The 16946-nt window shown below is 29.2% G+C and overlaps 1 protein-coding gene across 2 annotated transcripts in view; it reads left to right on the top strand.

Annotated features, from left to right (window-relative positions):
* The window catches only part of LOC114132083 (dopamine receptor 1-like), a 205350-nt gene extending 198282 nt beyond the window's left edge, over positions 1–7068 (top strand). For both annotated transcript variants that reach the window (XM_050209268.1, XM_050209271.1), the window contains one exon: positions 1664–7068. In XM_050209268.1, coding sequence (XP_050065225.1) covers positions 1664–2645 — 982 coding nt within the window. In that variant the 3' untranslated portion in view covers positions 2646–7068. The remainder of the gene's footprint in view (positions 1–1663) is intronic.
* The last annotated feature ends 9878 nt before the right edge of the window (positions 7069–16946 follow it).

The raw sequence follows: 16946 nt of genomic DNA, 5'->3' as shown, positions 1-16946 counted from the left end.
TTTAGTATTTTATAGAGTAATTCTTTTTTTTAGTATTTTATAGAGTAACAAAATCTCAACTCTATTTGTAGTAATTACGATAAGGTTATGTAAGCAGAGGGATAATTCACTGAATTCTTTTACGACAAAACATTGAATTTATGTTAACAAGAATCAACGAGTAGTGGAAATTGGGTTACATAATATTAACATTAATTTTCTAGTTCAATGTACCTCAACAAAAAAGGACAAATATATATGTTTAATTTCTGAATAATTAACACTTTAAATGTAATACAACGATATCAAAATAATTGATCAAGTGTAAATTCAACAAATGTCTTTGAACCGTATTTCCTTTAAATTCCACTGGTACTTTTTTTTAATTAAAAAAATGTAAATTTTACTCGTACGTTTTTTTATACTTATATAAAGATGAAAATATAAGTTCCAATTTTCATTGGAACAAATTTTATTTTAATTATATTAAATTTAAGAATCATTTAAAATAACTCAGATTTCTCCATAATGAGCCTATTACATATTAACTTATATATATTTATTTTTTATTGTATTCCTGGGACAAATGTATATAGCCTCTACCTGTATGTCTATATAACAGGGGTGGCCAAACTTTTTTTGGTCACAATCTACTAAAAATAAACTTCAACTATGAAGATCTACTTCCATAGACATTTTATAACTATAATTATTAAAAAACATATAGGGCGCGTGGCTCTAAAAATAAATTCTAACATGATCGACTTAAAAATTGTCCGAGATCGACTGTTTGGTTGCCCCTGCTATATAATATAGTCTAGACAAGTAAAGCTAAAAAGATATTGATTTATAAAAGTCGTGAGTCAATCGATTACAGGCATTATATATGATTTTTTTGATTGGGAGCTATGTAATACATATTATGTATCTTTTAACTGAATTAAAACAATATTTTAAAGTTTGTAAAAATGTTCGAGTTCTTCATAATATGATAAGTATAATTAGACTTAATTTTATAATTTTATACAATTTTAAAGGAAAATAAATGTATTCAAATCGATACTCATATTATATAATAATAATAAAAGTTTTTGATTTGTTGAATTTTCGATCTCTATTCGTTCAAATTTCAATCGATATACAAATCAAAATATTTCAAAAAATAATCTGTTCGTTAAATGTATTATTAAAATAAAAACGGTAAGTATGAACAGTTATGAAAAGAAAGCATATTTTGTATCTTATAAAAAAAAAATCTCAACAATCAGTATTTGAGACGATAATAATAATATATTATCTACTCAAAATTCACGAAAATTCCAATATTCAAAGGTTCGCATCACACAGGACGTGGGTGCGGGCGAACACTCGACAGGGTAATACAACCCCTTATACACACGGAATAATAATACGTCAGGTCATATTTTATAATATTATTATTGTTATTATGAGTTATAATAAAAATCAATGACTTTAGCAGGATGGGGGGGATAACTCACAAGTTCATCAAAACAACGTAAAATAATACGTTTTTATTTTTGACATCCCCCACCCCCACACCGAATTCCTGCGCACGACAGTTGTAATAAAAATAATATTTTCATTCTGTACTGCATTCTGTTTTCAAATAACGACTTACACATGGTTTTTGGTTTTTTAAAATTCTTTTTTGCGTCCCATACAGGTACACGACGTATCTGAACCGGAGGAACGCTCTACTCGGCATCGCCGGCGTGTGGGCGCTGGCCGCGTTCGTGTCGGTGGTGCCCATCTGCATACTGAGCATCCACCGGCCGCCGAAACCGGTGGTGTTCCACGCGGGCGACACCGAGTACATGAGGTGCGCGCTGGACCTGACGCCCGAGTACGCCATCATATCGTCGTGCATCAGTTTCTACATACCGTGCGTGGTGATGATCGGCATCTACTGCCGGCTGTACCGGTACGCGCAGAAGCACGTGCAGAGCATCCGGGCGGTCACCCGGCCGCTGACCACCACCACCACGGCCACGGCCGCCGCGTCGTCGGCCACGCTGACGGCCGTGCACCATCACACGTCGCCGTACCACGTGAGCGACCACAAGGCGGCGATCACGGTGGGCGTGATCATGGGCACGTTCCTGCTGTGCTGGGTGCCGTTCTTCTGCGTCAACATCATCGCGGCGTTCTGCAAGACGTGCATACCCGAAGCCGCGTTCAAGGTGCTCACGTGGCTCGGCTACTCCAACTCGGCGTTCAACCCAATCATCTATTCGATATTCAACACCGAGTTCCGGGACGCGTTCCGCCGCATACTCACCACTCACTATCCGGCCTGGTGCTTCTGCAAGGGTTACCGGACGGTGGTGCTCAGCTCGGACGCGTCGTTCCGAAACCAACACCACCAGCGGCGGCGGAAGAACACCGGCGGCGGCTGCGGCGGCGATTTCGTGTCCACCGCCTCGGCCACGGCCGTCGTGGCCGCGTCCACCGTGGTCAAGCACAACGGCAAGGCCGCCGCCGCCGCCGCCGCGCAACAGCTGCAGTCGTCGTGCGGCGTCGGCGGCAACGGCGGTTCGTGCGTCCCGTCGGTCGTCGCCAGCCCGAGATCGTCGGTGGCGTCGCTCCGCCAGTCGCGACTCAACTCGTCCGAAAAGGTCATCATCGAAGCCGACGAGCAGATCTGACCGACTCGCCGCGACGAAATGCCTCGTTTCACCGTCGAATATCTCGTCTGAACCGCACGACGGTCGTGTACATATAGTGTATATTGAAACGCATCCGAACACATCCATTCTGCGACGACGTAAAAATATGTAATATGTTTATATAATAATATTATTCGTCCGTATATAAATCTCTTTATAGCGCTAAAATAGTACGTTACCGTCGTTTGAACATCTCTCTGGAGGTAAGTTTTCTCAGCGACGTCCAAACTGCGAGTCGTCCACGTCCGGACCGGTAGTCGACGTTAGACGTCGCCGCCGCGTCCGGACGCCGAAGGAAAAACGCACCTATAGAAACCGAAACGGACGTGTTGCGGACGTAATTATTATGCGTAAAAGTGTTTTTTCCGCGTAGTCGAAGGTTTTCATCGTTTTGAATTGTCAATTTTTTTTTACCCGTCATAACCGATATAATATAAATATGTATATTATTATAATCTGACGTTTTCGTTTATCTTTCTAGAACCGTACCGAAACGAAAAAAAAACACAAAATTCACTTTCCACACGCATTTCCTCCTGGCCGCGATCAAACGCATCGTAATAAAACGTCCTTCGCGTTTTATACTTATATTACAATAACTATAATAACATAACCAATGATAATTTGTTGCCCCTCCACGAACTAAATCGCTACAAAAATCACCCCTGCACGCGATAAACGATTTAATAAAATCTGTTATTATATATTATATTTGATTTTTATGGTTTTTATCGTTCGAGAAAAATACGAAATTCCCAGCGTAAATTAATCGCATGGTTATGATATTTACAACCTTTCGTGTGAATCTTAAAACCAAAAGTTTAAATCCAAAAGACATTAATATAATTATTATAATACTAGAGACCGGATGTTGATAATTTTCCATTTGCTTTTTTGTTTTTAAATTTTAGACGGCGGTTTCATAGCTAAAATTGTTTGTATAACATATTTTAAGATACAATTCTAAATGCAAAATTTCGTAATTTTTATCATTCGAGATCTAATTCTTTAACTATCTATACAAGTTGTTTTCAAATATTTTAACTGAGAAAAAAGTCACTATAGTAAATGAAACGTTGTATAAATTTAATACCTCGCAGAACTAAATAAAAATAAAAAGTTCGACTTAATACTTAACTCAATAAGTACCTAAAGATACGTAGGTGTACAACAAACTCTTATCTTCTCATATACATATTTTACTTACTGTTATTTAAACATTTCATATTGCCACCAGTATTGAATTTCCAAAATCTACTCGTGACAATTATTATAGAAAAAAAATCTGTTTTCAAAATTAAAGAAAAATAAGTATTAAGTATTTTAATGTTTTAATATAATAATTATTTTCTTTGAATAATATGAATGTGTTTATTGTAATTATTAATTTAAAAATAAATAAGCAATTAAAGTAATTTTAAAAACGTTAAGTGTATTTTGTTAATTGAGTAATTTTTTTAATTAATTTTTGAAGTGGTTTTAGGGCATCGACATCCGAGTCTTAATTGTCACTATTATCATAATAATAATAATATAATCGAGAATGCCACTTGTTGAATTTAACCACTAGTCTAGTACATATCTCAACGTAGCATTATTAATTATTATTTGTACAATATATACACACGTCGGATATTACGTTTACAACCAATCGATCGGTACGGTTCCTGCACAAGAAATAACATTTTATCCAATAATAGCTATAATAATTATTGTTACAATGGCTACTGTCATTTTTTCCACGGTCAGCTGGTCATTCACATTTTGCAATACCTACTAATATATTAACAAATAATAATATTATGTTTACATATACGTTTAAATTTCACTTAACGAATTTATAATACCTAATTATCTATACAGTTTAAAATATGCTATACGTCAATAAATAATTTCACAGTATACTAACACATTTCGGTCATGACGATTGTATTCCGACGTTCTAAAATCCATATCCATGGGGTAGGTATATGCCTTAATGACCCGCACGTTTAAGATATGAATAATAATCTGTATTCTTTTTTTTACTATTATTTAATAATGTATTATAAGTATATACTATGTGCCAAATGTTTTCCCATATTTTACGTTGTTAACATTTTGTATCCTATAACTGTATTTCAGCAATAAGTAGTTCCTATTATATAGTCTATATTATAATTATAACAGTATTGCCTTTATAGTACTTAATATAACATCGACGTGTCTCTCTCTCTTCTCCCATAAGCCCATTCATCAAGCGTTTGTATCAAAAAATAAATTAAATATTTTAATAGTACAAGCGATCGGTCTTTTCGTGGCATAATAAACTGCTCAATAAATTACGTCGTCCAAAATTCCAACAATAATATAAAATAAAAAAGAGATCCAAAAATTAAAAATGTTAAAAAACAAAATCTGTGATCTCTTAACGTTTTTGTTTCAAAAATATATAAATAATTTTGTCTATAGACATATATAAATATAAACTATAATACATAAATATATATAATATACGGAATGAAAAATGTTGGTAATAAAAAAACGGCTTACGGTTGACGATTTGGCTTACGTACGCGTATGATATAAAACTGCGCACTAAATTATATAATTTTAGTATAGAAACAATAAAATGGTCCGAAAATAAAGTGAAGTAGCGAACATCTGAAATCAAAATATAAAACATCACATACCTTTTAACGAACTATATTATATTATTATTATACTATATAGGACCTACATGAATGTGACGAACAAATACGTTTACGCAACTTAGTAGATATACTCCGAAACGATGACGAGGTCCCGGAGTTATACTTAAAATAATAATGCCTGTAAGTACCTAGTATTAAACATTGTTATATGTACGAATAGGTGTGTAAAATATAAAATTAAATTAGACAAGCGAAGTGCGTATAATATAATAACGTTATTATAACGTTGGTTAACTCTCTATCCGTCTTAACTAGTTACATATATGTGCATATTATATAAATTCATACATACATACGCGTATAATTGCTTTCGAACAAAATGTATTTTTATAATCAATTATAATATATTATGTATATACGCATGATGTATATCGCAGAAAGAATCTTCAGATGTCATCCAGCCCGTCAGGTGAAATTAACCAAAGATGAATTATTATTGTCGGTACGACAGTAATATTGTATCTATATAACATTTATAGTAACACCTACAGTTATCCTACACCTTGGTTGGAAATAATAATGATATATATTTTGGTTTTATTCGTTATAATATTCTAAGGGAGCAAACGCGTTTCAAATATCATTTTTTTTTTTTTCATCAAACTTCTTGTTATATTCTAAACACGGTTTGTAAAAAAGTGGGTATGGAATGTTAGGTATAATATATTGGATATCAAACACCCGCATTTTAAAAGTTTTGATGGCCGATTTTAATCAAAAGATATTGAGAAAAATAACGAATTTTAAAAGTAACTCACAAATTTTCTCACTTCGATACCACTGTTGATTTTTGAATAATATTACAATATCATAAAAAAAAAATTATAAAAATCACTTCACGTGAGGAATAACCGAAATATCTAAAATATTATGTTTATAAGTTATTAGAAACCAAATTTTCACCAATAAAGGAATATAACTTTTACTGTACAAATCGTTTCAGTCTTTAGATGTATGTTGTACAGAATATAAAATGGTCTTCTTTTAATTATGAAAATATGATTTCTTTTATATTATTAAAATTTAGAACCCACGTGAAACATTTATTTAACAAATTAAGGACCTACCTATAGGGTTCTCTTAATAGGCTCACTTGTACCGACTTACCTATTAAAATATATAACTATACGCATAAGTATTAGTTTAACCATGATTTATTGTCAGATCGTTTATAAAACAATATTACATTTTTGCTTTATTTATAGATCCTATCCAATGTGATATTTAGTTACCTATAAAATATACCAACTATTATTATATGATATTGATTCTTTAACCAGTTATACCTATTAATTATTAAATTATTATTTAATTATATTCATAAGATATTATTTAATGTATATCTATTTTTTATCATTAGTACTGATATTGTTGTTTTTGTTACTGTTTTAAATGTTCTCATAAAAATGTTCTTATTTGTACTATTATGTATTTATATGATTTAATATTTTAATGTTGTAATATTAATCTACTAATACGATTGGGTTATGTTATTAAAATAAATCTCGTACAAAGCAATTAAATCTACAATTCTTTTTTTGTTATTTGTTAATTGTTTTTTTATTTTTTTTTTTTACTGTGGAAGATTGAGTGACGAGGGAAACATTATTTTTATTTTTATTTGCATTTTTTACAAAAGGAATATTTAAATGTGAAACTTAAACGAGTTAATATATTAAAAATTAATTAAGCACAACCTACACAAAAAAGCACATTTTCTGATTTCATCATCCAAGGATATTTTTAATTGTACTTAAAATATCGATGTGTTCAAAATTGCTTATTATTAGAATTCAAATATTATATTGTATCCTTAATCTATTACCTAACGTGATTTATTTGTATATATATTTTAAAATATATTTAAAATAATAATACATTTATCAGAAAAAAAATATTCATCACATTTGTGATAATAAGATTAATCTTGATAAGAATGAAAATACTTTTTTGTTTGTCTAATATACAATATTATCAATATATTATCATAATATTATAGTCAATCTTCATTGTTACCATTAAATTAGTAATAAGATAACATAAAATGTAGATGTATCAATATATTGTTATGTTTAAGATATTAAATAATAAATATGAAAATAATGCAATAATTAACTGCATGGACTATTTTTTATTTAAATTACCTACCTATATCATATGAAAATATGTTTTTTGCATCTAATTTATACTGTCTAAATGTCCCTCAGTTGATTTTAGTAATTAAATTTGCATAAAAATATTTAACCGAGTCATTATATTTATTCTTTCAGCTATAATATTATAACAGAGTGGTATCAGCGTCGTTACTGAGTTCATGGAACACTATTCTGCATACTCCACACTACTATAATAGTTAATTGGTTTTTTAATTGCAGATTTTTTTTTATTCAAAAGAACTATTTTTGAAATTTATTATTATGTAAGAATTAGAGACAAATACAGAAATAAGATATCTAAATCACAAAACCACAGTTCTATAATGATCTACATCCTACATCGGATAGCTGTATAGTGCATAAGTAACTTGATAACATAAGCGGTTTACTCAGTTGTGGACGAAGAAAATTTTTATTAGTTTTCAAAATCGATTATCATATCAATCAATATGATATCATTTTATATACTGTTATTGAGAAATATAGTTCACCACAATATAATTAAGTAATATAATATTATTCATATCTCTACATTTTGTAGGTACCTATATCAAAATCAGGTGTATCTTTTGATTTAGTGTAATAAATTAATTATTAAATACAAATTAAACTTAGAAATTAAAACAAGCAAAATATATATGCCCTACGATAGAGGAGATTGTTTTCGTTTGTTGTTTATATTTATTTTGTAGTGAAATCGTCCAACGATCTTGGTTTGTGCCATATCAGTAGTGTTGTTAGAATTTTGCTTTAAGGAGGAAGAGAGGCTAATATATCTCTTTTATAAAAGGGAAATTAACTAGAATCCTTTTAAGTTTAAAACCTTTTTACTTAAAAGTTCTATTTTCTGATGTAGTTTTGCCATGAGTACCTACCCATATAAACTGTAGATATTACTATAGTTTTCTTCTTAGAAATTACAATTTTAATACATGGTCTTATAATATACGTTCAGAGAATACTGTTGATATTTTAAATTTACCGGAAATCTCTGAAAGGGCTGCAGCCCCTCAGCCCCAAGGCTACGCCACTGCCCGCTGACCAATGACCATAACTAATTAATTTAGACTGAATAGGCTCGTTTTCTTTTTCTACGTGTTGAGTTAGTCAGGAAAATATATCCTGGAGAAGTGGAGAACTTAAATTATGATATAATAATTGCTGATCATATCATAGAATACGAGAACATAACAAAAATATTTTTTCTTTGCGATCCTGATTTATTTCCTAAAATTTAGATGTTGTTTCAAATAAAAATAATAACACTATCAGTCACAACGACTGCAGCTGAAGAAAGTTATTTTTCCACGTTTCGTCGAAATAAAACATCGAAATTCTACTGAGTACTGACTACTGATCAAATTAGACTTAATGTTTTGGCAATGTTCAATATACTATGAGACAGTAATATTGATCCAGTGATGATAATTGATGAAATGATAAAAACTTCAAAACGAAAACTAAATATTAGTCTTTAAGTAGTTTTGTATGTTATTCTATAACAATTCAATATTTTATGACGTTTCCTATTTTTCTCTTTCAAAAGTTTTAATAATAAATAATTAATTTCTTACGTATGTGTTAATAAAAATATATTAAAGTATACAAAATATAACAAACCAAGTATTATAATACAAGTATATACATTATATGTAATCTGTTCATTATTATATATATATACATAACTAATATTACTAATATTTTATATTTTATATTATAATTAGTTAATACTAATATTAATATGGTTATTTCGTATTCGTATGACAATCATTCCCCTGTTAAATTGCATAAAACGAAAAATACATGGAAACGACTAGCAACAGGTTTCAATGACCCAGAGCCTCCGTTGACAATAAAAACTAACCTTTTCCAAATTTTATTTTTGTCAATAATATTAAGCACTCCTGTGAACAATGCAAGCTCAGTCTGTAAAATCATATGGGTATGAAAATCATTCCACTGTAAAATTACGTAAAATGGAAAATATAAGAAAACGGCTTGCAAAGGTCTTGCCAAAAAATTGACCTACTTAAATGTGTTGGCACTTCTAAAAGAACTCGAATAACGCCACTGCCCTAAGTGAGGAGGGATATGTTTTCATTTAGTTGAAAGCATACGTATTATCATGATACGAGAAAAATACTTCTTTTTTAAACATTTTAGTTTTAAAGTATAAAACTTAAGTATATAATTAAAACTAAATCATCACAGATAAAAATAGTTGTAGTTATAGAATATCATAATATTATGTTGATATTTGATAACGATTTGCAGCAGAAAAGTTCACGTTTAGATATCATCTTGTTAACACGATGACGGACAGTCGGAAACATCATTTTGTTCTACAGGCATGCTTGTAAGTGTCACTTTTTCATTTCTGCTATAACAGCAAAACTGATATTACTGCTATAACGGTAATGCCACTATTATACATCTAAATTTTGATGTACATAACATTGTGTCAAAATCATTAAATTACTGCAGAAGGTATTAACTGAGCCGTCTACCAGTCTGTCGGTTCACCACACGCCACCCTGCTACTAATAACCACTAGATAGCAGGCACATATATGTTTCCACAGAATGTTCTCATTATATCGGTTTTCATTGAGTGACTTCTTTCTATTGTGTAATAATTAATTTAAACTTCACATTTAATTTTTCTAATTTTTTAATAATTCTGCAAGTTATATGTAAAGATAGATAGGTACTAAGCCTACCTACCAATAAAATGTAATTAATTATACTTAAAAAACCAAATTTTTGGCTTTATGAAATAACATAATATACCTATAATTATAGTCAATAGATTAAAAACTGTTAAGCTATACCTAATAGCTATTAGTTTTAACAGTTTATCCAAAGTAAATACTGGTTATTATAAATTTGTAAATTGTATGTAATACAAAGTTGTAATTTAATTTGCATCCCTTAACTTGTTTTATTTTTAAAAAATGCAATCCTTTTTGAATAATAAACATATTGCACCTAATAGTTTTAATCAAAATGATATTATACATATAACTTTTATTTATGTTTAATATTGAAAATTAATACTTAAATTTTATTATGATTTAAATTAATCGTAAAGCCTTTAAAGAAAGTTTTAATAAAAACCTATTGCTTACTGAAAGATAATTAGTAATTTAAACTTAGTTATTAGTTTAATTTTTAGATATTTTAATTTTAATCGAGTTTTGACATTTAGGTGTACTTTTTTAATTATTTATCAAAATAATATTATTTAGTTAAGATTTAAAATTCAAAAATAAATTTTAATTATAAACTAAGTAAATATATATTATCAAAATCAATCGTCAAATAGTGTAGTCTCTAATACGATAATATATAATAATGTCCTACATTAGGTGTTGAGTAATAAGGGTAACTTTAAAAGTCTGTTAAATTTTAATTCAACAATATTTTATAATTTAATAATTATATACTAAAACGATTCTGAACGGAGGCAGTCTATCAGCCTGTCTGAGTATCAGTCTATTATATATCACTGAGTTAGTTAAGTATATTTCATACATTTTTGATATATTATGTGTATATAGGTAGCTATTAAAGTCAATTATTTTACTTTTTGTAGTACAATAGATTGATATAATTTTTACCAAAATTAATGCATTTATTATATTATTAGTGTTTAATTATTATAATAATATATATTTATACCATTACCATACTGTGTGAACTTTTATAACGATGTAATAACATCTTTCTATAAATATCTAGTTTAAAACAGTAAAATTAGGTTCAAAGTATAGTTTTATTGTTTAAATAAATAATATCGTAAGATAAATCAATAATGCCTTTGCTTATAGTAAAATTCATAATAATATAAGTAAAAGTTTTGAGTTACCTCAAATACTATTTTTAAACCATAACAAAATTATTAATAATATCATATAATTTTAATATTATATTACCGTTTAAATAAATAATTTCGTCCAACTTTGTAATTAAAATATCTATAAATATAATTGTCTGTATATATTTTTATACTTTTTAGTTTCAGACTTCAGTATGAACTACTTATGAGGATTTTTTTTATTTAAATTTCAAAATTTAGGTATAAAATGAAAGGTTTTCATGAATTTCTAACTCCAAAATAGTTTTCAATTTTTCGTGGCTTTTGCGAATTTCGAATAATTTCAAATTTATTTCCAATAAAATTATTCAAAACAATAATTGAATTACAAAAGGATAATTTTATTACACTTATTGGAAGTTTATAGTAATTTGTTGTGTTATTACAAATTGTTACCTACTGTCAAGGCGAAGTAAATAATAGAGAAATTTTGAATCCATAATTTGCTCTTCAGTCTTCATACTCTGTATAATTTACAGAGTATTACTAAAGTAAAAATAAAAAAGCCTTATAAAAGAAGTTCCAGCAAAGCAAACATACCTCAAAATATATAAATAAAAGTAGAAGAACTAAAAGAAGATGAATTAAAAATTAAAAGTCTGATAGATTTTGTATGTTAAACCGAGTGCGAGAAAACGACCGCTGCAGCGTCACAGGTATTACCTACATCCTGTGACGTTGCAATTAATCCAGAGGATGACTATACGTCGACAACAATACCTGTGCGCCGGTCAAATCTCCAAACAACGAACACTCAGACGAACCAGGACGATCTGATGACATGGCCATACGGATGAGGTAAGTGATACCTGAGTCCAAGGATGAGGACGAAAAAGAGACATCCGTTATTTCCGTTCTTACCCGATTCTTGTCGGTCTTGTGTGGTCTTCAAAACCATGATAATATATAATTGCTACAGTTGTGCTTGACGGACGTTCAGAGAGAGACGGAGAGTGCACAACTGTGTAGGGGCCAGTATGTTATCTATATTTCACGTTTTACACAGTCGTCTTTTTCAGGTGAACGGGTTGTGCGGCGGACGTTGCGGATGCGGTCAAGGATATACAATATATATATGCATATTATAATTATATCAATACCTTCAGACTTAGACTTAAACAGTCCACCCTTTCAAATACCGAATGTAGTGCATCTACGCGGCTCGTCGGCACCCGCAAATGGCAGCGACAACGGTGGAAGCAGTGGCGCGAATTCGGGCGAGTATGTGGGGGTGGCGGAACCGGATGTCCGCAGCACCGTATTATAGCGCAGGTGACTCCGCGGCCGATCGCAAGACGTGCTTGCAACGCTCGTTTCCGGGTGAGTCGGCGGTTGGCCGTTCGAATTCGATCTGCGAAACACTCGAGACAAGGTACGTGGTGTAGGTACCGCCCTGTACACGGGACACTGCAGATAGCGGTCAGCCACGCATCTGTTGCAGTCGTTACGGTCTATTGCAAGTGCACTTGTAACACACCTCTACGTCTCATAGCATGTATCACTAACATGAAATAATTGATAAATCTAAGTTCAACACTATAAAACCAACAGATATCAAAGTATGTGATGATCTTAAGTTAATGAATCTAGGTTCTAACCAATTATCATCATCTAAAAAATAAGTGTGTGTAAAAACTAAAAAAAGTGCAATTCATTGCGGATGAACTTAATATGAGTGCTTTTGAATTTTTGACAACACTTTCAAATGAAGTACTTTTAAGTATCATTTGTTATGTACTTACCGTATGCAGAAGATTGTTGTAAAGTTGAGATGTTTTTGAAACGTATAAAGAGCCTAAAAATACAGCTGCCAAAACCGCATTAAAGCACATCAAACATCTCTTCTAACCATTATTACTAGGTGTCTAGGTATTTAATTAAACATTTTTGTTGAATATTATTTTATATAAATGTATTATTTCATACATACCTACCTATTAAAAAAGTTAATTTTTTTTTCAAAAAGGCTTCAAATCAATTACATAATAGCATCAATATTTTTATGGACACCTTATTACCTACAAATAATATACTTAATTCAAAAATAAGTTGTCTACTGTTTTAATAATAAATGATAAATTTCATATTAAAAAATATTCCGTATTTCATGAAATACCAAAAGTAGATACCATCAAAGCCAAGGCCAAGACCTATTGAATTAACCAGAAATATAAGAAATTTTCATCTATATAAGTACTTATAATAATAATATCACACCTATTCAAACTTATTATTAAAAAATCAGTGATTTAAAGATATTAGTGAGAATGTACAAATGATTTTATAGTTATGATAAATTACTCATCTCGATTACCTATATATAGCTGTACAAATAATATGTCTAATAGATTCTATTAAATAGGATAAGTAAGTGTGACTTGTAAATCACTCTCTATCGACTAAAACCTGCAACACTATAAATTTAGAATATGTACGAATTGAAGAATGTATTGATGTGTTTTTCTTTTTGTGTGTGTATATCTGTGTACAGTATACACATTACACAGTACACCATAACTTGTCGAAATAATGCTTCAATTTAAAACTTCAAGGGTAGTTTTCAGTGGCAAATTGAATAACCTTGATGCATTATAGAGGTCAAAATTAAAAAGTATCCAGCAGTTTTCAATAAATTGAGGAAAAAAAACAAAAAAGTGACGAAAAATCAGGACGTTTTAAATAAAACCAGTTTTCGACAAAATTGATTTTTAATATATGCATTATGCAGTTGTAACTCAAAAACGAATAACCGTGAATACTTGAAGTTTTCAACGAATGTTTATTATAGCGTAATCTATACATGGTTAAATTTTAAAAATATTCTGGTTTCTTCTTAGCTATCTAAAGAAAACTGAATAATCATTTTTCTAAGTATTTTTTTTAAATGTCGATTCCAAAATGTTGGTCCTATCATTGCATTCAAATTTAACACATCTATTATAGTGACCTACTTTATGTCCGAAGTCCACTATAATATACCTACTGCACACATCTGTACAACAGATCATTTTACCCAAATGACCCCCATTTTATTTTTATTTTTTTGAAACATGTAATTTTTTCTTTATTAATTTTTTATTATTTAACTAATATAATCCCTTTCCGGCAGGTAAGTAAATTGTACAAAAATATAGTTACAGAACCATACAAACGTTGCTACCTATTGAAACATAGATGTACATATGTTTTGTGAACTTAATTAATATCAAACGTTCACATCAAATGGAAATGGAGAGGCGTGAAGAAAAAAGCTATAATGACTATAATATAGCCTAATATAAAATAACTTAAAATAGGTGATTATTAATAATATAGCTGTAGCTAGTAATTTAAAAAAATTTTAATTTTGTCAAAATTCAAGTACCTATGAAATATTTTATTAATTCTTAAGAAAGTAGGTTCTTAGTAAGTTTATAAAACCATGATCACTATTAACTAAAATATATTTTTGTAAATTATAGTTTTAAAAAATGCCTATTCTCAAATGGAATTGCTGAGTCTAAAATATATTATATTAAATATTAATATCAACGACTTTCGATTTAAATTGAGTTTATAATAATATAATAATCTGCTTATTAGTTAGGTAGTAGGAACGTATACCTACTTAGGTACTTTGTTTTATTTCTATAAAAATTGAATCAATAGGTATTATTTTGATTTTATATTTTAGGTAGGTAAGTTTAATTCTGGACGCAGATGATTTCTCAGCCTAGGATATAATTTACAGTATTTGGTATAAAAGGTAGTTTATGTTTTAATGGCCTGAATACACTAAAATTTAAGTTCTTTTATAATTATTGTTAGCCAAACTTATGGAAAATCTTGTAATCAATTTTCAACCCTTAGCAACTTGTATAAAAATTTTTATGAATCATACCTACAATTTAATTTAGGCAGGTACAAATATTCATGATTTTGACGAATTCTTGGTAATATTTGAAGGACTGTGAAATGCTAATAAAAAAAAACTGTGCCAACGTATTCTTATAATTTTTTAATCACTATAAGACTAATTTATGACTAACTTTGTATTAAATTTTCAAATATTTTGACTCAGCAAAATTTTTTTTATCGATATTTGAATAAAAAAAAAAAAATAATAAACAAAAACGAATATTTTAAATGGCTATAAATAGTATTAAAATAAGCAAAATATTTTGAAAATTAAATCATGTCAATCTTAATAACTAGTGAAATTTTCAAGTATCTACGACATATACTTTTTGAATAACAAATATTTACAATCGTTTGAGGATAAATCGTTATCGTTACGCAATTTCGTAAAAATTTAAAATTTAAACGCACTTAAAATGTTTCCTATAATGATGCTTAGAGTTTCTTCTATAGCTAATTGAAGGAAAACTTAGTGTTGAATTTTTTATCCTTAGATATAAACAAACATTTTTATGATTTTTTAAATACAAAATTTTTCTACGCACATACCAAACCACCTAATGTCCTATTCATGTAAATATTATCTATAGCTCAACAATTATAAAAAAATCGATTTGGTCAAAAATTGGTATTGTATAAAAATTTCCATTTTTCCATCGGAAACCACCCCTGAAGCTTGAAATTGAAGCATTATTTTAACAAGTTATGCTGTATACAACATAAAAAACAAATCATTGTAAAATCATTACATTTATCACTTCGTTCAAAATCTAGAAATATATAAGCAAAAAACACCATTATAGGTATAGTATAATAAGTAGGTACCTATATCAAATGTATAAAACATATTTCTATAGTACAGAGAACAGTGGAATAGATATTAAAAAATGTTCTATGGTAGAGGATTTATAATTCATATTTTTATAAATCTTATGTTCAAATAAAATATTAATAACAAAAAACAATGTGGATTATTAGGCACACAACGTAATTAAATAAAGAACAATTGTATGCAAGTATGCAGTACGATTTAAAAAGCATGCTCCTCTTCAATTTATTTTAATAATTAAATTGTAAAAATTTTGATTTGTGTAATTTATAAATAGATAGGAAAACACTTAATTATTAAAATTTTCTAAATACTGTAATGCTGCAGGTAACTTTTTTAACTGTAAACTGTTGTTTTTGAAAACGTACAACCTAAATCATAATTCTAAATGTTTTTTTTTTATTTTATCGATTGTATACATTAGGGATAGATCCTTAAAAATAAAAATGAATATGTAATATTGAATCTAGTATTTATTATAATTAAGATATCTACATTAATGTTTAAAACAATTTGCTTAACAATTTACAGGATAAGTAACAACAGTTTCCAGAGGTATAGTAATATTTCAATAATTAATCTTTTCTTAAAATTATGTTTTAAACCTTTTTTAAACCAGTCTTAATTATAAAAGTTCTCACACCATTAATACAATATTTTAGTACTCATCAAAATATAGATGTCAGTAAATTACAACTCCACCTGGATAATATACTTCCTGTTGTCCACTTGCTGGTAATTTTTGTTTTCCCTAAGTCCCATGACATTTATTACTTTTTCATTAGCAAAAAAGGGGTTTCAACAGCTATTATACCATTCCAAGAACAAG

The sequence above is a fragment of the Aphis gossypii genome, chromosome 1 (genome assembly GCF_020184175.1).
Source record: "Aphis gossypii isolate Hap1 chromosome 1, ASM2018417v2, whole genome shotgun sequence".
NCBI lineage: Eukaryota > Metazoa > Arthropoda > Insecta > Hemiptera > Aphididae > Aphis > Aphis gossypii.
Note: the sequence above shows the minus strand (reverse complement) of the source record. Positions and strands in the feature narration are given on the sequence as shown.